The sequence below is a fragment of the Mycteria americana genome, chromosome 20 (genome assembly GCF_035582795.1).
Source record: "Mycteria americana isolate JAX WOST 10 ecotype Jacksonville Zoo and Gardens chromosome 20, USCA_MyAme_1.0, whole genome shotgun sequence".
Taxonomy (NCBI): Eukaryota; Metazoa; Chordata; class Aves; order Ciconiiformes; family Ciconiidae; genus Mycteria; species Mycteria americana.
The window spans coordinates 4,783,308-4,802,473 of NC_134384.1; the positions used below are offsets into that span (position 1 = coordinate 4,783,308).

At 59.5% G+C, this 19,166-nt stretch overlaps 1 protein-coding gene across 1 annotated transcript; it reads right to left on the minus strand.

Annotated features, from left to right (window-relative positions):
- Positions 1–1,035: 1,035 nt before the first annotated feature.
- On the minus strand, positions 1,036–7,505 carry RPS10 (ribosomal protein S10). The gene is made up of 6 exons (XM_075521970.1): positions 7,375–7,505; positions 6,305–6,454; positions 5,651–5,822; positions 2,147–2,224; positions 1,695–1,750; positions 1,036–1,123 (listed from the first exon to the last, which is right to left on the minus strand). Exons 2-6 carry the CDS (start codon positions 6,452–6,454, stop codon positions 1,082–1,084), a joined length of 498 nt encoding a protein of 165 aa, XP_075378085.1. The 5' UTR covers positions 7,375–7,505; the 3' UTR covers positions 1,036–1,081.
- Positions 7,506–19,166: the final 11,661 nt, after the last annotated feature.

The window sequence follows — 19,166 nt, forward strand, 5'->3', positions numbered from 1 at the left end:
AGCCCCAGTAGATGCAGACAACTCAGAAACTCAAGACCAGCACTAGCAAAGTTGAAAAAAGAGCTGCTTTAATGCACATTCCCAGGAAGAGGAAGGCTGTAGAGTGCATCTTGGCTAAATCCAGTCACCTGGGATTCAGCAGGTTGGTCTGGATTAGGTTTAGTTAAATCACAACCTACAGACTTCAACAGAGGCAGTCGGATCAGTTAAAACACAGATTTGAAACACCTAATCTCTCCCTACAGTTCCAGCTCCCTCAGAAATAAAATAAATTTAAAAAAAAACCCAAAAACTCATGCTCACCATTTCCCACACCCCACACTAGAACTGGAATTAACTTCTTCCCCCCTGAGTTAGTGTCTAGCACTCCTGGGATATTAATGCTGCCCTGAACAAGATACTGTTCACCAGGCTACGGAAACCCATTCCCAATTAGCATCATCCCGTTATTAGTTGGCGGGTGACATCTACTGGCAGGCTGCACACTGCAGGGGACCCCAGGCTGCGCCTCCCCGCCCCAGCTCTGCTCGGCTCCAGACAGCAGGTGCTGTCCCAACCACCCCATCTTTCTTAAGCCACGGTTAATTAACCCAGCGATGTCAGAACCGGGATAAAGGAAACGCTCACCTGCCTGCATGGGTTGTGTCCGAGTCACAGAGGGCCTCAGGCCAAGACGGCTGAGCTCGCTGAATTTTCTGTCTGCAGAATAGAATTGTCTCTCAGCCCAGATTTACTGCGTTACTGGGAATTACTAGAAATGAGTGTCTTCCTGGGCAGAGCAGAAAAACTGCCTGCAGCACTTCTGCATTGCCAGGAACCAATGCTCCTCATTCCTCCATAAGAACCACCTCTACGCACTAGCGAAACCCTACGTCAGTAACCACCAAACCTACAAAATTCCTTCCTATAACCTGCTTTCTAATCACAAGTTATTCCACCACTGTTGTTACACATGCCAAAGACTTGAGTCACTTCTCTGCTACGTGAGCTCTAGATTTATGCACTTAAATAAGACACAGTGATGCAACCCAAGGGGGCATTTTCACCTATTTTATTATACACAAAACATGAGCAGGAAGTTCTACTGAGGAGGCTGACCACGTCCACGACCAAATCCACCTCTCTGCAACAGAAAAGGAAGAGCATTAGAAGTCACCATATTAAGCAAGTGACAGCAGCAAATACACAGCAGCAAGAACCACCAACATCATGGAAGAGCTAGCTGTCTTTCCTCAACTTTGCATTACTTTGATAAGCACTCCCTGCTCCAAGCACAGCCTAACTCTAATCTGCCTGAGACCAGCTACCTGACGCAGGTTAACCAGACGAGCGAGTCTAAGAACAAAATCAACCCATCCTAGCCAGCTCTGTGGATTGTGTCTGAAACTCTTCCATTTCTGAAGTATAAAATCATGCATTTCCTCCAGAGAGCATGGCTTGCTTCTCAAATGTGTCACCAGCTTCCCGGCAGAGCAGCGAGGCCATCACGTAGTTTCCCCAACAGGAATGCAGCAAGCGAGCTGAGCATAAAGGGTAACAGTTGCCAGCCTCTCTTACACAATCAGAGCCAAATACCTAACCCCAGCTGGCATACCTGAGAAGCACCACGCTGAAGAGCATGCAGATACGACCTATCCAGTTTCCCCTAATCAAAGCCTCAATAAAGGAAGCAAATCTCGAATGCAAATACTCACAAACTGGAATTCAGTGGCTGCTCCAGCACCAGCCTCAGCCTTCTTGTCAGCGCCAGCTGAAGAGAGAGATGAATGAGTTACTAACCAAAGAATACACTCCCCAAGTACAGCGCTCCTGCTTGGAATCAAAGGTTTGCAATCAAAGAAGATTAAAACTGAGGCGAAATATAGCAAAGTAAAACAGGTATTATTGAGACTGTTAGAGAGTTACTGAACCCACACCAGACAAAATCCCACAGTCCAGCTTGACAAAATTCAAGAAAGGAATCACATCTGTAAGCAGATACACATGAACTCTGTTGCATAACTGCCTAAGCTACGCCAGGAGTCTGATTTTTTCCCCTTTTCTTCCTGAAAGGAGGCCAATATCGAAGACAATTCTCCCAAAGAGATAACCTGCACAAAGAGCAAGGTCGGCCTGATATTCATACAGCAACACAACGGACACTCACGTGGAACAGCACTGCGTCTGTACGTATCCCTGTCAGCTTCTCCCCGAGTAAGACGCGCAGGGCGTTCACCTTCCAGACCTGAAAATGAAAACAGCAACATCAAATACATTGCTTACCCAGGACACAAACAACTCATTCCATGGGTGACCCTGAATCTCAGGGTGGAAAAAAGTTACCCTCCAGTTAAGCATTAGACCTACCAGCAGAGCTGCACCTTAGACAGCTCAGTGTATATAAACCTAAGCAAAAAAGGGATATAATAAGGAAAACTTCACTTTAAGGGTGAAATCTGCTAAAGTGCACCAGCTTGTGCTTGGGTTGAAGTTAAATAGTGTGAGAAATGGATTTACAGCATCATCTCAGCAGTCTTCTGGCCTTCAAATAGAGCCAAAAATTAATGATGATAATAGTAATAATAAAAAATTCAGAAATACAGGGAATCTGTCACGTCCGACAAGCTTGTTCATAGCTAAGTCACAAACTGCATGACATTCTGATCCCAACCTAAAATATAGCTACACTATCAGTATCACAAATCCTCCACAATGGAATAGATTAATAAAACTAAGAGCAGATTATCTATGTATCATCAGATTAATATCAGACAGAACACTTGCAGGGAAGAAACACGTGGTAGAACTGCCAGCCTCTGCGCCACTCTTACAGGGTTCCCCCAGAGCATCAAAGATGAAATATGCTCCCAGAGCACCAGATCAAGGTCTTCACGCTCAGGCAGTAAGACACATTTAAGGGCAGTTGCTGCCTGGCGCACCAGTGTACTAGCAGTCTCAAGCATGCTGCAAGAAACACGAATCATGCACTTCTACAGGCTTGATTTATACTACAGGCACTAGTTTTCCCATACAAAAACCAGTTCTTACAACAGATGCTTTTACTACAAAGAGAAACGCTACGCACCGATGTGCAAACAGATTAACTTAACCTACAAGTGCTTCTACGTCCTTCTTTTCTGTCAGGTTAAACCATTATAGCACATCCTCTAGCCAATGGATTTTTTTTTTTTTAAACTTCAGATCGGTCCATCCTTAATTTCTAACAGTTCGATTACATCTGTAACAGAGATACAAATTGCAAATATACAGTAGTCTAAAACCTGCTTTATACTAACTGTTCCAGCTTTTGTCCCAAGCCTTACTTGAGAAAGTCAGCAGCACTGCATGGAAGTACCAGAAAAGGCCCCAAAACCCCAAGAGGTCAAGCAAGACCCGTAAGCTTGGATTCTGCACGGCAATCCACACGCACCGCTGTGACTCCTAGCCTGCTGCAGCCTAAGGCAGGTAATCCACAGAGAAACACCACAGAAACAGACAATTTGTGCAGCCCTACCAGCTAACCCTGCCAAGGTGCGGACTGAATGAGGTCACTGGCACTGCACTGCAAAGGGCTGTGACACTGCAAAGTGAAGCTCCCTCGCTGCAGAAACCCTGAGCAAATTTTAGCCAGGAACTGTAAGCCTCACCCTCCCATCAGAGATGCAGTTTCTTTAGCTCGATGGGTAAACACAGAATCTAAAGAATAAATTCGATAACATCTAAAGCCACTCGGAGATCAAAGAAACCATCATCTTCCTAGTTTCAATGCAATTCTTTCCTTTGAAGCAGATGATGCTACAGTTTTGTTAGGCTGAAAAACAAGCTGCAGGAGATGGAGGTGAACTCCTCAGCACCCCATGCCCACAGCCTCCGTCTCTGGTGCAGTGTCCAGTACTTGCTGACAGGATACGATGTAGCTCAGAAGCAGGAAGAGTAGACTCCTGCCATATACCAGAAAGAGCTTTGTCATGCAGGACTCCCCACTCACAAAAGAGTGAGTCTTTTAAGGGCAGGATGACATCCTACGGCATTATTCTTGGTAAACACAAGAGGCAACTCCACACAAGGCAGACAGACCCACCATCTCCTGCCTTGAGGGAGAACAAACACTTCTTGCCCCTAGAGACCTGGCAACGCTGTTCTGCCAACCACGGCTGCGGTAATTTTCTCTCTCCTTTCTCCAAGTTTCCAGAAGTTTTTATCTCCCCAAAGATTTTCCGGGCAATTTTACAATCCATGTTCTGCACTATGGTGTTTCTTCTCTACTACTGGACAAGAAACCAGGAAAACCAAGCAGAAGGGATTTTGCAGAGCATTTCGAAATGCATACAAGCAACGTAAACCATCCTTCCTGTTCTGAATTATTAGCTTAGAACACAGTACCCTTTTCAGAACTGAAGGGCACGGTGGCTTCAGCACATTCACCTCGAGTTTATTTATACTGCACTACTATATGACATTGCTCACCACAAACGATATCAAAATGGTTCACAAGCCATTCATGGGCCAATACCAAGCATCCGCAAGGAAAAAGTGTAGCTTCTGCCTTGTGTGGACTAAACAGGCAGGTGTGCAACCCAAACTTTATTATTTAATATTGTTATTTGCAACCAGAGAAGAATACCTTCAGGAAATATGTCTCAGCCATCTGCAGGTGGGTCTACACCACATTTTGTAGGGAGGCAGCTGCGGGCAATCTGAGAAGTCAGCATCAGCAACACATGTGTGCGTGACTGGCATCTCCTTCACTCAGGGGTATGAAAAACCCACCAAGAAAAAAAATCAGAACTACAAGCCCAACATACCACAGGTATTTGTTGTAAATCTTTTAAAAAGTGAAGGCAGCTTTAATAAACTGACTTGCCTAACAGCTCGTTAAGTGTACACGATAAAGCCAGAACCGTGGGTATCTAACTTGACCGCAAGTACCACAGTTGAACCCCCACGTGAAGCACATCCAGCATCCAGGCTTAGCTTTCGCTTTCAGTCTTCGAATCCCGCGCTCATGTGCTGCACCCGAATTCAAGTTTGTTCCCTCTCTCGGCAATCCCAGCCAAGGCCACTCAACTTTCATACAACAGACCCCCAGATAATTCTTCTCTAAGGGTAACTCGGCCCGAGACAAGGTTCTCTGGACCCGCTGGATGAGACAGGCAGCGCACACACTGTCTTCCTGAGGGAGAACTGTGGCGACTGCTGCAAGCTCTTCCCAAAAGACAAGAACAGCTTTTGAAAAGCCCTGGCAGCTAGAGACATCCCCTGTCTCGGACCTCAGCCATGTCTGGGCACCAACAGGTACCTCAATCCACAGCCTGCGGTTTCAGTGCGCCTGCTCTCAGTGATTCCAATCACTCGTGTTACCAGAGAAGGACAAGTCCCACACTCAAAAGCGTTTCTCCCTGTCAGTCTCACAGCTTTCTTTAGCCCTCTCCAACTTTTCAGCAGGCCAGTGGGCATCAGACTAGTTCCAAATACAAAAGCAATAAAACCTATACATGCCTCCTTGATCTATTAATGTCTATACATCCAAAAATCACAGCAACTCACACCAGCCTGCTCTGGAAGCTGACATTCAGCTGACTATCCACCACACCTGCGCTGTCTAACATGCTTAACCTCATTCCCTGCCTCCTCCTGCTGACTCAGCAGTCACCTCTCCACCGCCGCTTACCTTTGGGCCGTGGTCTGCCAGTCTCTGGGCGGCTCCGGCGCAAGGTTGCGGGGACGATCTCAGGGGGGAGGTGAAGGTAATCGCGCAGGTACTGGATGCCCTCGTTGGTCAGGTACCAGTAGAAATGCCTCCACGCAAACTGCTCTTTCACATAACCGCGGGATTTCAGAGACTAGAGAGAGAATTCTCAATTACTTCATGTACGATCCTTACTACCATCGTTCAACATCTCCGATAGACACCCTTACCAGATGTTTTCATGAACACAAGAGCTTATCGGGGGCGCGTGGGGCATAAAAATTTAGAAACAAATAAAAGTTCACGCACACAGCACAAAATTACAGCACCATTCCCATTCCGTGAGAAAACACAAGGCTACCACACACAGAGGTATCACAGCTTCAAAAACGGAGCTAGAGATGTGGCTCCACAAAAGAATAACTGTCCACAGTCTGTGGAGAACAAATAATCAAAGAGGAAATAGCAAAAATCAGGAGAATGCGAAAATAACTGCAACAGGAAAGAAACAGCAAATGCAAGGCAATGTCTGACAATGTTTATTTGATAACGGCTGACGATATTTATTAATACATATGCAACAACCTCGCGTGCCCAGATCCCGGCTGGCTGACAGCCCGGCCCTCGCCTCCGTACCTGCATGGCTTTCATGACGTGGAGGTTGGGCACGTTCTTGTCGACGAGCTCAGGGTGCTTCGGCATGTGGACATCTTTCTTGGCCACCATCACTCCCTCCTTAAAAAGGAGTTCGTAGATGGCAATTCGGTTCTTCTTGGGCATCAACATCTAAACAAGAGACAAGCAGTAGGCAGTAAACATTGCTGATTTAAAATAAATACATTCAGGAGTCTACCAGAAGTAATACAATAACAACAGTGCTGGTTTGTGTGCAAAGCCTCACACTTAAATAACACCCCCGAGATTACGGTCTCCTATAAGAACTTTCCGAGATAGTTTTCAACACCTGAGCTGCTGGGCGTCCCTTCCCATTGTTTTCCCGTGAAGAAAAACTGAGCAGTCCAAATTTTTGATCGTCAACATTAAATCACATCACCATATTAAAGACTGTAATCTCTCTGATGTCAGTCAAAACAAGCCACAAGGGCTGACGCAGGTGGAGGAGAGACGCAGCTCAAGGTAAGGCGTCTTTTGGCTCTACCGCCGGTGTCGGAGGCCTGAGGACACTTGTGCTGCTGTTGTGAGTTCACACATAACTCGGGAGCTGAGGAAGCCTCTCGCACTCCCCTCTCAGAGCCGGGAGCGCAGCCAGGCAGCGCACCTCGCTCACACAGGAGCACAGCCCAGGCCGTAACGCGCGCCCCAGAGCCCAGAGCCCGCGGCGGGTCGAGACCTCCACCACGGGAGCCTCTCGGGGTGGAAGGCCCCGGTGCCACCGCTGGCAACTCCACGGGGCTCCCGCCGCGGCTCGTCCCTGCAGCAGCCTGGGGGAGCAACCTGAAGCAGCCGCCCCAGCCCAGGGCCCTCCAGCCCGAGGCCTGGCCCCCCGGTAACGGGACCTCCCCGCGGCCTAGTGCCCCCCGGTCCCTCCCGCCCCGCAAACTCGGGCCTAGATCCCCCCCATCCCGGAAATCCCCCCCGCGGGGGGCCGGACCAGGGCTCCCCACCGCTGCCAAGCAGCGGCCCCACCGCGCCGCCCCGGGATGGCGCCGATGCGGAGCCGATACGGGCCCAGAGCGCGGCCTCACCGTGGCGGCGGCGGCGGGCCCACGAGCGGAAAGGAGTGCGCATGCGCCGCGCGGCCGCTTCCGGCCTCCCGAAGGCCCCCTGGCGACGCGGGTGGCCGCGGAGCTGCCTGAGCGCGGCGCGAAGCCCTCCCCCCCCCCAAGCCTGGGCGTGGGGGTGCCCGCTGCGGTGCCTGAGGGGAACGGTCACGGCGGGCAGCGCCGGGCGGGGCCGGGGGCTCCGCGGGGTCAGCAGCGAGGGGGCCCCGAGACCCCCCCGGGTCCCGCCTCCGTGCCGCCCCTGCACGTCGCCACCACAGCACAGACAGCCCCCTCCACCTCCCCACCCGTGACATCCCTTCCATGTCCCCACTCGTGGCACCTCCTCCAGATCCCCACTCGTGTCACCCCCTCCATGTCCCCACCACAGACATACCCCCCCATGTCCCTGCTCGTGACATCCCTTCCATGTCCCCACCCGTGTCACCCCCTCACATCCCCACTCGTGTCACCCCCTCCACGTCCCCACTCGTGTCACCCACTCTATGTCCCCACCACAGACATACCCCTCCATGCCCCCACTCGTGTCACCCCCTCCATGTCCCCACTCGTGTCACCCCCTCCACGTCCCCACTTGTGTCACCCACTCTATGCCCCCACCACAGACATACCCCTCCATGCCCCCACTCGTGTCACCCCCTCACATCCCCGCTCATGTCACCCCCTCCACGTCCCCACTTGTGTCACCCACTCTATGCCCCCACCACAGACATACCCCTCCATGCCCCCACTCGTGTCACCCCCTCACATCCCCGCTCATGTCACCCCCTCCACGTCCCCACTTGTGTCACCCACTCTATGCCCCCACCACAGACATACCCCTCCATGCCCCCACTTGTGTCACCCCCTCACATCCCCACTCGTGTCACCCCCTCCACGTCCCCACTCATGTCACCCCCTCCACGTCCCCACTCGTGTCACCCCCTCACATCCCCGCTCATGTCACCCCCTCATCCCCACCCCAGCGTGGCCCCAGGGACCGACACCAGTGCTGGCCCCGCCATCACCCCCCATTTTGGAGGGGAAGGGGCCCCGCGGGCAGGCGGCGAGCCCGGGCCTGTGCCCACGCTGGGACACGAGTGACGTCCCCCCACAGGGCCCGAGCGATGGCCGTGGGTCACTTCCTGATCCCACCCCGGGGGGTACCGGGGCGAAGAGCCCCCCCGGCTCCCCCAGGCTCGGCTTCCTTCCCCGCTCCGGGCAGCTGCTCCACGCCGGGCACCGGCGGCCATTTCGGGGGGGTCTTGCTCCCCTGCTTTGGGCACAGGAGTGGCAGGGAGCCCGGGGCCGCCGGTGCCCGGTGCTCTGCCGCGGCGTCCCGGCCGTCGCCGCAGCCCGTGCCGCCGGCAGCGCCCTTTGGAGCCGGGCTGTAAAGGCCTGGCTGGGGTCCCGGGGGAGCCGCGGTCCCACCCCGGGCTGCTCCCCGCTGGGCTCACACGCCCGAGCAAAGGGCTCAGGGCTTGCTGGAGCCACACGAAGTCCCCTTTGTGCCCCAAAATGCCCGGCCAGGAGATGGGGGCCGCCTGCAGCCCCCCTGCCTGCAGCCCCCCCCCCGCCAGGCTCTTGGTCCGGGGGGGGACACGGTGCAACGGGGGGGACCGGAGCCCTGTCCCCTTAGGGCCACCCTGTGCGATGTGTCCCCCCCCTCCTGCCCTGCCCGGAGGTTTGAACACCCCAGGAGTGACAGGAGCGGTGACACGTCCCCGCCGCCCCCCACAAACACCCTGGACCCGGGGGGGGCTTTGCCACACGGCACCCCCCGACCCCCCCTCTGGATGGGGAGAGGAGAGGGGAAGGGGGGCTGCGAGCAAACGCTTGCAGGGGAAGGGAAGGGAAGAGCGGGAGGGGACAAAAGCGCACAGAGGAGCACGGGGAGGCTGGGGACCCCCGCCACGCCACCGGCCGGGCCACGCGGGGGTCCCGGCTTATTCCCATCCGTCTCCGCCGTCGTGTTTTCACCTTGTGCGGCCAAGGAGTCGTTACGCTGGGACGGCGATTGGTTGGCTAAAAATGCTTCCTTAATCTCCGTGCTGATCTTTACCCCCCTCCTCCCCATCTGCCGTGACCTTCCTGCCGATGCGCGGAGCCGGCCCCGGCGAGAGGCAGCCAGCCACCTCCGCCAGCGTCCCCACGTCCCAAAGGTACCGCCATGCGGCTCCCGGCAGGTTTGGGGCTGACCCGGCTCCCGGCGAGGCGGGAGGTTGGCGTCGGTGGGTTGGCCGGGGCTTGACGCGGCGAGGGTTTGCCGGCATATGGCAGGTGACGGTGGCAGTGTCCCCAGGTGGCAGATGGGATGCCGGAGCTCGGTGCGCCGTGACAGTGCCGTCACCCTGAGTCCCCTCCGGTGGTCCCCAGCTGGTGCTGGGTTTGAAATGGGTCGTGTCCCGTCCCCCCCCCCCCCCATGCTGGTGGTTGCTTGCTGGGAAATGAAACCCGCTTCGGCAGAGCAGCTCCCTGACCCATTTTAAGGGATTTCCAACTTCTGCCGGATTGTGCCGAGTGGGGCTCGCCATCCGCCTCGGGTACCCCCCCAGATTTTGGGTTCACCCGTTTTTCCTGGCCTCCCGGCGTCTCTGGCAGGGCGGGATGGCAGCGTGGGTCCCGCAGGTCCCTGCCCCGCTGCCTGCACCTCCCGGGGGGGCTGGGGTCTGGTGTGAAGCGGCAGCGAGGGGCAGGGCTCTGGCAGGGGTCTGGCAGGGGTCTGGCAGGGGGGCAGAGCTTCTGGGGGCTCACGAGACGTGGCACTGTGGGGCTGGTGGCACGCAGCACACGCCAGCCCTCGCACGGCCCCGCTCTGCATGCTGTGCCCACCGTCCCCGTAGCCCACCCAGGCACCCGCTGCACCCAGGGCTGCCGGGGGGCTACGGGGGGGGGGGATGGGGGCTGCTGGCCCCACACAGTGACCGTGGGGCCAGGAATGCCGCAGGGCCACGCTCGCCCTGCCAGGCTGGGGCTGGCACTGCTGGGGGATCAGCCGCTCTCAGCTCCGGGCGTGGGGTCCCTCCAGCCTCCCGTGGATGCATAAGGAGGGAGGGCTGGGACCCCAGCCGGGACAGCCCGCGGGCGGGGGGCTGGCAGCAACCGTGCTCATTCCCCCCCCCCCCCCCGCCCCAGCCTCCCCGGGACGCGTTTGGCATCGTCTTAGTGAGAAACACAGGCTCCTGCTCCGAGCCCTGCGGTGGAAGGGGTTCAGGCTGTGCCGGCAGCCCCTGCCCGGCTCCTGGGTGCTCTGGGGCCGAGCTCGCAGCAGAGCCCCCCCGGAGCTCCCTAATCCCGTCAGCCGCAGAGGCACGGCCGGGCATCACGACGCCCGAGCAGCTGGCAGGGAGCTGAGGCTCCGCAAGGCGGCTTAGGCTGAGCCTGGGGGCTCTGCCTTCGAGCTGCAGGCAGGGGCCAATGCTCACACACACCCCCCCCCCCCAGCCCACATTTGCCCCCAGGGTGTGAGCTCTGGAGGCACACGGGGTAACAGAGCTGTGATTTTGGGGCTGTGCTAGGGGGAGCGGGGGGGGGTCAGCGGGACCACTGCCTGCCCCAGGAAGCCGGAGGGAGCAGCGGGGTCCCTGCGGGGTGCACAGGGCTGGGGGAGGCTCGTACCCACCCTGGGCTTGTGCCTGTGCGTTTCGGGCTGCCTGAGCAGAGCCGGAGGCTGGTGCAGCCCCGGGGCAGGAGGGGCTGAGGGATGCGGCACGTCCCGAGGCACTCGGAGCTGCCTGGTGCCATCCTGGGGCTTTGCTACCATTTTATCGCCTTGTTTCTTCCTCTCCAGGAGAGCAGGGATGGAGCTGGGGGGAGGAAACCCAGCCCCGCAACGGCAGCCCCCGGGATGCTGCAACAATTGCAGCAACCCCCGGGAGAAACGCATCTCCCGGCTCGTCCCACGGAGCAGGAGAGCTGCCCTTGCCTGCCGCGTCCTGCAGCGCTGCCCGCTTCTGCCTGCATCTCCTCTTTGCCACTCTTGCGCCTGCCTTGGAAATGGCAAAGCAAGCGCTTTGCTAAACGGATTAGAGCTTCCCCAGAAGCCTCTCAGGCTGCTCCCGCTTCCCTCGGCCCCCGCGCCGCCTTCCCCGGGCAAACCCCATCCCTAAGCCAAATATTTGGGGCAAGGTCATCGCCGCAGCACAGCTGGCCCGGCCGGGGGACCGCACCGCCGGCCCCAAACAAGGACTGGGTGCCACAGGGCAGGTCCCATCACGCCTGACCCCGAAAGCCCGGCTGAAGCCCTGAGGGTCCTTCCCGCCTCCTGGGATTTTGTGTTCCCTTTGCAGGAGCCCAGAGAAAACTGGGGAATTCATCAGCCAACGGCTCAGCCGCTGCTGACGGTGCTGACCCTGCCCCGGGGTCTGCACCGATCCGTGACCCCCCCGGCCGGCGCTGGCCCCTTCCTCTCCCACCTCTCCCAGGGTGCGCGGCCACTGAAGGGGCTGCAGCAGGACGGGAGCTGGATTTAACTCTAAAAGGATTGAGGAAGGCAAGCCCGGGCGGCTGGCAGGCATCGATTAGTGACGTGCACAGGGGCAGGGCGAGAAAGGGAAGGGAACATCAGCACCGGCAAAGTGCGTCTGCACCGGGACCACGTCCTGCAGCGAGCCAAAGCCTGGGTTTGGCTCTGCGTGGGATCCCCCTTGCTGGAAACCCTGCGTCCCCAGCCTTGCTGGTCCTCCTGGCCGTGCCGGGAGGCGATGCTGCCGGGGCCGGGATGGAGCTGGGATGGAGCTGGGCTCCTCCAGCACAGCTCAGCAGGAGGAGGAGACCTTGGCGAGCGGCTCTGCCCAGGGACAGACTTTGTCCCTGCAGGGTGGCCAGCCCGGCTGGTGTTTGTGCAACACCTTGAAGGCAAACACAGGACCCTGCCATGCTTCTGCAGATGAGTCTTGGAGAATGAGAGGCCGCATCCAGCCAGCAGCTTCCCACAGGGGCCGAGCCGGCATCCGGCTGCCCTCGGCGTGGTACGGCACGGGGGGAAGGAGGCAGTGAGACCCCAGCACCGCCGTTGCTGTGGCCACGGGCCATACGTACGGGCTCCTCCTGGGCAGCTGCCTGCACCGAGCTCTGTGCAGTTTCCCAGGAAAAATGGAGCCTTTATGTCCCTTCCCCGGCCCCTTCCCCGGAAGGGCTCGGAGGATGCCCCCAGGCCAGTTATAAGCAGACAAGAAGGGGATTGTTTTGGTGGGAGCTGGGTTTCTGGCAGCACCTGCCCCGCACCGGGGCCCTCCACAATGCCTGCCTTTCTGCGTAATTGCTGCAGAGTGGCCAATTATCCTCCACTGCTAATTAGAGATGCAAAATAGCCCTGCGCTTGCATTCTCCCAGCAAGCCCGAGACCGCTACTGGGACCGGCAGCACATCCGTGGCGGGGGCACAGCCTGGTCCTGGGGTGAGCACGGGGGCACTGGCCCCATCCGGCCCCGCAAGCCCCAGCTCACGCTCCTCTCTGCCCCCGGCATCGAGCGAGAAGGGGCAGCGGGAGGCCAGGGATGGGCTCGGGGTGAGCGGGACGCCGGGACCCCTCTCTGCCCCCATCCCCGAGCAGCCTTCCCCGGAGCACCCACGGGCCCAGGGGCTCTCCCATTGCTCCCAGCGCCAGCCGGCTCAGCAGAGAGAACCATAACTGGGGGCTCTGCTGTGATTTAGGAAACGCATTTTCCTTCCCTTGCTAGGGAGGCAGACGGGAGCAGGTCACGCTTGAAAAATCCCCCCCTTATTCGTGCAAAGGCTGGCACTCGTGGCCGGGTGATGGGCAGAGCGGCTGATACCTGGTGGCATTTCTCTCCTCTCCTGCCCGCACCGGCTCGCTTCGCAGGCAGGCTGCTGGCAGCCGCGAGAGCACAGTGTGGACTGATTTGCTCTGCTTCTCAGTTTGCCGTGGCGCCCAAAGAGCCATAATTTCAGAGTGGCAAGTGGCTCGATAAATCAGGGCTTATTTCCTGCCAATACCGGCTGCTGCTTCCCACAAGGAAACTCATGTTACAGGAGGGGAAATGATTTACCGCGGGAAATAGTAAGCGGTGGGATGGCGAGAGCCAGGGAAAAGCTTGTCGTGGCTGAGTTTTTGGTGAAGGAACTGGCTGACACTCATTGCGGGAGCCTCGTGCTGTGGAGGCAGGGCTCCTGCCTGCTACCAGCACTGAGCAGCCTGAGCTGGCAGGGAAGGAGACGTGGGTCGGTCCTACCTGCATGGACCACATCTGCCACAAAGCTGGTGGCAATGGGCTGTTAGCACTGGGAAAGCCCCCTAAGTCATTGAGGTCCCCCCATCACCCTCCTGGAGAGCGTTTGTCACCCAGTGCTTAATGCCAAGAACATTTGCTCCTCTGCAGCGTGGATGCTCTCAGGGCAGAAGGCAGCTGGGACAGCCCGGTGGTGCCTGCAGCAACCCTGCGCTGAGAACTGCCAACTCATTGCATGCAAGGATGATGACCAGTTAATCAGCACCCTCCGGTTCCTCGCCTTGAAATGCCAGCGGGCAAACATCCCCCGGCACCTGCAGGAACTGCGATCCATTCCCGCTCCGGTGTCGGGATCGGGGAGCACTAGACCGCTTGCGTCTCACACACTGCTGCCAGCTGCAGCTGGGCATGAAATATTTCGGGGGCCTTTCTGTCCGGCCGTGAGGTGGGAAGACACGCTCGGATGTCACGAAGCTGGAAGGAGCCAGCAGGCGGGCAGGATGGAGAGCCCCACCAAGCTTCATTAAGCAGTCGAAGGCGCTTGGTAGGGGAAAGCTGAGCTGGCATCAGAGGCCAGCAGAGCCTCCTGGGACCGGGTCACATTCTCCGGGCAACCCAATCCAGGCAGCAGCGGCCCGGCAGCCTCATTACTGCAGCTTCTGCAGCCGGCTTCGGTTACTCGGCTGGAAGCGCTCGTCTCCTGCTGGCTTTTAATTTCCCTGACATCACCCTCGAGCTGGGGGAAATGCAGGCTGGGTGCATTCAGGCAGTTGAGAGGGGGCCAGCCTGTCACCACATCCTCCGGCTCCCCGACAGCCCCGGCCGTGGGGCGGGAGGGCTCCAGCCTCCTGCTCCCCCCTGGGACCCGCACCCTGTGATAAGCCCCAGTGACCCCGGGCACAAGCCCCGGGGCTCGGGAGGAGGCAGATGGCAGTGGGGAGGGAGCTGCCCGGCTCCCTGGCCTCAAAGAAGCCTTAGAGGGGTGCAGCCCCCGTCACCCCGTTCCCCAGCCCTGCTTTCCCCAGCCCAACCCGGCCGGGTGGAAGGACCGTTTCTGCTTCTCCTGCCAGCCCCTTCCCAGCTGGCACATTTGGCAAGGAGGCGGCACCGGCTGCCTCTCCGAAGGCGTTTTGGGATGTTTGTTTCTGCAAAAGCTGCGGCTCAGCCCTAAAACCCTCCCTGCAGCCCCTTCTCGGGGGCCGTGGAGGTGGCAGAGCAGCCGGGGGAGGAGAGGAGGGAGCGCATTGCTCTGTCCCGTCCTGTGCAGGAGGGACAAGGACCCCAGGAGCAGCAGGACGAGGACCCCTGGGGTATCCTCACTCAGGTCCCCAAAAAGCCCCCCAGCAGTGCAGCCTAAGGGGGAGGGAGCCCATCTGTGGCCCTAACGAAGCCCCTCAGCGACAGGCAGCACCGCTGGGGCCGGACACCCACATGCACCCGCCCGCAGGCTCCTGGCACCCCACCGCCTTCTCCGTCCCCGTGCCCCGGGCCGCAGCACCCCACCCAGTGGGGTAGCGGTGTCCGGTGGGTGCTCAGCACCCACTGGCACCAGGGGCAGGTGCCTGGGGACCGTGCCCTGGGCGAGGGTCCGGGCATGGCCTCGGTGGGGACGGCAGCGGGGGGCTGGAAGGGGCTGGCAGCAGCGTAGCACCCCGGGGGGGGTGCAGACCGAGGGGCAGCAGGCCAAAGAGGGGTGTCCACACGCCCCCCCCCCCCCCCCCCCGGATGATTTTTGCAACCTTTGCAGGCAGCGGCTCCATCCCCGGTTGCCATGGCAACGGGCGGCTGCAGGCAGGGCGCGCTCCCGCGGCCGTGCGCGCCGCCGCTGCTGCACGGCTGGTGCGGAGCGCAGCGCAGCGCAGCGCAGCCCGCCCGTCCCGCCGTGCCCGGCGGAGCCCCCGGGGCCCCGGGCCCCCGCCGCCCGGCCCAGGTAAGCGCCAGCCCCCGCGGGGCTTTGCCGGGGGCAGCCTGGGAAGGGCCGGTCGATGCCCGGGTCCCCTGTGGGGATGGGGCTGCGTGGGGCCCTTTGCGCGGGTGGGGATGGGGGTGCGGGTGGGGGATGCCTGGGTCCCTTGTGGGGATGGGGGGGGGGGGGAAGCTGTGCCAGGACCGGGCAGTGCGGCGTGGGTTTGCACCCCCCCCCCGGCAGGACACAGTGTCCCCTGATCCCCCTGCAAGCCACGGAGGCTGGGGGGGGGACGTGACCTTCACCCCCCCCGTGCGTCCGATGGGGTGCCGGGGCAAGGGGCACCCCCTCTGCGATGCTGCCACACTCCCATGTTTGTGCCTCAGTTTCCCCAACTGCAAATGATGAGGGAGGACTTGTGCTGTCCATGTCATCGCTGTCCCCCTGCCCAAATGAGTGCCTCACCCCATCACTGAAGCCCCTCCTTTTGCTGTTGTCACCCCAGCTTCCCCCTTGCTCTCCCCCCCCAACCCCCTGCTTTCCTACCCCCTCTCTGAGCCCCCTCCAGCTCCAAGTCTCCTTCCCCCACCACAGACAGCTAAAATCCCGCTGTCCCTCCACATCACCCTGCTCCTGGCAGCCCCATTTGCCTCCTGTCACCGCCAGCCCCGGGTTCGTCCAGGGGACGGGACCCCCGTTCATCCAGGGGACGGGACCCCCGTGTGCCAGCGCGTGATGCTCTGGTTTCCCCCCTCCCTGATGCAGAAGCGAGGGGATGGCACCGCCGTATCCTCCACCACCATTGTCTGCTACTTCTCGGTTTAATTGCAAACCTCATATTTGGATTTCTGCCTAAACCCCGCTCCTGGGACCACAAAAATCCCTGCTCGAGAGTCCGAGCATCCTTGTTTACAGTGGCAAGCTAAGGCGGCAGGCTGAGAAAAGCTGCAGAGCTGGAAGGCAAGTCGAAACCCCGCAAGCTGAGGCTCAGCCCCGTCTCCCTTCCCCAGGCCTGAGCACATGCATGGGGTTGACAATCCTGCTTCTGCACCCCGCCGTGGTGCCTATCCACATTCCTGGCACATCCGCTGTACCCGAGCCGGGCTGCAAGCTCCCCTGGAGAGAAACACTTGCGTTATCTGCAAATGCCATGCATATTTCCAGAAATCTTTGCAGAAGGCTCATAAAATCCCTAGAAGACTTTGATGGGTGTCCTGTGCTCTGAGCAGGGTAACTTGGGGGAGCGCAGGAGGAAGGTGAAGGTTTCTGCAGAGCGCACACAAAATGCAAAGCCGTTCGCTGCCAGGGCTTGGAGCAAACGCGTCTCCCCTGGCTACTGCACCCTGGCAGCACCTACGGCACGTGGCCCCCACCCCAGCCAGCGAGGTGGGCGTCCTCCCGTCTGCGCGTGGGACGTGGCTCCCAGTAACGCTCCTGGATCATTGAACCTCCTTTGCAAATGCTCCCGTTTTGGGGAGACTCCAAGCCCTGACCTGGCAGGTTCCAGCAAGTCCCTGTTGCAGCCACCGCCCCCCCCCCCCCCCCCCCCAATCCTCAGACCCCCCGGTCGATGCAGACAACTTTAATTGAAGCAAGGTGGCTGCTGCCGGCGCATCCCCCACAGGAGTCGTTGGAAAAGTGGCTCCCAGAAGAAGTTTCCCACCATTACCTACGTGCCACCTCCGGGGACCCGCTGTCCTCACAGCCACCTCGTGCACTGCTCGAGCAACCACGTGCACCAGGTCCAAGCCAGCCCCACGGCGCTGCCCTGGCCCAAATCCCACGGAGAAACACCCGGTGTACAGGGAACACCCATGCCCTGCCATCTGGCCACAGCTCGGCTCTTTGCCGCGGGGCTCCAACTCTTCTCCTGTTGCGGCCGGAGGGGTTTTGCCAGGGGATGCGGGATGGGACCCTGACACGGGCTGTTGCAGCCTGCTCGCATGGAGCCGGCGGCTTGGGAAGGGCCCAGGCTCACCTCCCGCCTGGCCTCGGGGTCTGTTTGATAACGAGAGGGGAGGATGCGCGTTCAGGCTGCTCACGCCTCTCCAGGCTGCTCAGCCCCGAGCCCCAGCTCTGCTCCTGCCTCCTCGCCCAGTGCCTGGTGCAGAGCCGTCTGCCAGCGTGAATCAGCAGCACCCGCTTAACCGTTTCCTCGCAGGGTCCGCGTCAGCTCTGGGGAGGGGGGACGGTTCAGCCACGCCACATCCAAACCCCTCCGCACCCCCCCTCGCTCCCTGGGCTGCGACCCTCGGGAGCGTTTCCCTGCCCCGGCCCCACGGATTGCAGGGATCAGCCCTGTGCCGGTGGGGAACGCGCAGCCGCCTGGTCGGGTCAAAGCTGAGCAGCAAACCAGACGGCAAACCAGCCTCTTGCAAAGCACACCAGCGTCGCTGGCTTTGCCCGAGGACCTGCCATCGTGCCGGGCGCATCTCACCCACCCATACTTTGCCATAGCAGGAGCAGCCCGTGGGCATCGGTGCCCGCGCTGGATGCGGCGCTGAGGTCGGGTACCGCTGGCGGCCGACGCAGCGGCGCGGCAGCCTTGGAGTCGTCGCGGCGCGGTGGGAGATGCTGCTGCCAGGCTCCCCAGAGGGTTTGTGGGCAGTTGGGCTCCGCTCGTGGCGCTGCCCTTGGCCTTTTCTAGTCCATTTGTCTTTGCCGTGAGCGGTTTTCATGTGACGATAACAGTGGTGTGTTGCGGTGGCATTCGGTGCTACACCCCACAACAGAGCCTCGACCAGCCCCGTGCTGAGATAAGGGAGAGCAAATGACCTTCCCTGCGGCCAAAAACCCGAACCCCCGCCCGACTCCCTCCCCCTAAACCCCTGCACTCATCCTCGGCCTCATGGGCTTACAAAAAGAGCCAAAACGTAGCAACTATTTCACGTTGCAACCCCGTGAACGGTTTGATTTGACAGGCCAGGTCAGTCCCGGCGTTTAATTGCAATAAAACCGGCTGAGACCATTGGGTCCTTTCCAATTGCCGAGCTTCGGCTTTACTGCCGGGAGCCCCCGGGTAACTACAAGGCAACAGTGTGCAGCAAATTACCATCCTGTCCCCAGCTCACGTGCTCGGGCAAACAAGGGTCCCCAGTGCCCTCGGCTCGAGCGGCACCAGCCGGGCCGGGCTGCGGCTCCGTCTCCGGACGCTGCGGTTGCAGAAGGGGTTTGCACCAGGGAAATGTCGTGCGTTGCATCGGTTTGTGCTCGGGGTCGGTGTCGGGGAGCTCCCTGCTTGCTCTGATTCCCACAGATCGAGCGCAGCTGCCAGCATGGCTTCCCCTTTCCCTGGATGCTTTCACCAATAATTCGTCGCCGACTCCCCTCCCAGCCCCGTCAGCGCCCGCACTCCCACACCAGGGCTCGCACCCGGCCCTCTGCCGTTTACCACGAGTGTGAACCTCCTGCCCCGGGACAGGATGGGGACAGGGATGGGGACGGGGACAGGGACACAGGCTCGCTCTGTGCCCTGCTCCCCTCCTTGCAACGCATCCGCCACCGTCCTGCCTTGGCAAAGGGCTTTCTGCAGCAGGAGAACCTGCACCGGGAGGCTCTGCAGCCCCTCCTGGCCCCTGGTCCCCAGCGGGCTCGGCCGATGTGCAAGCAGGCAGGGTGGGAGCGCATGCAGGCAGCTGCCTGCTCCCTGTATCACATCATCACCTGCTTTTTGGCTGCAT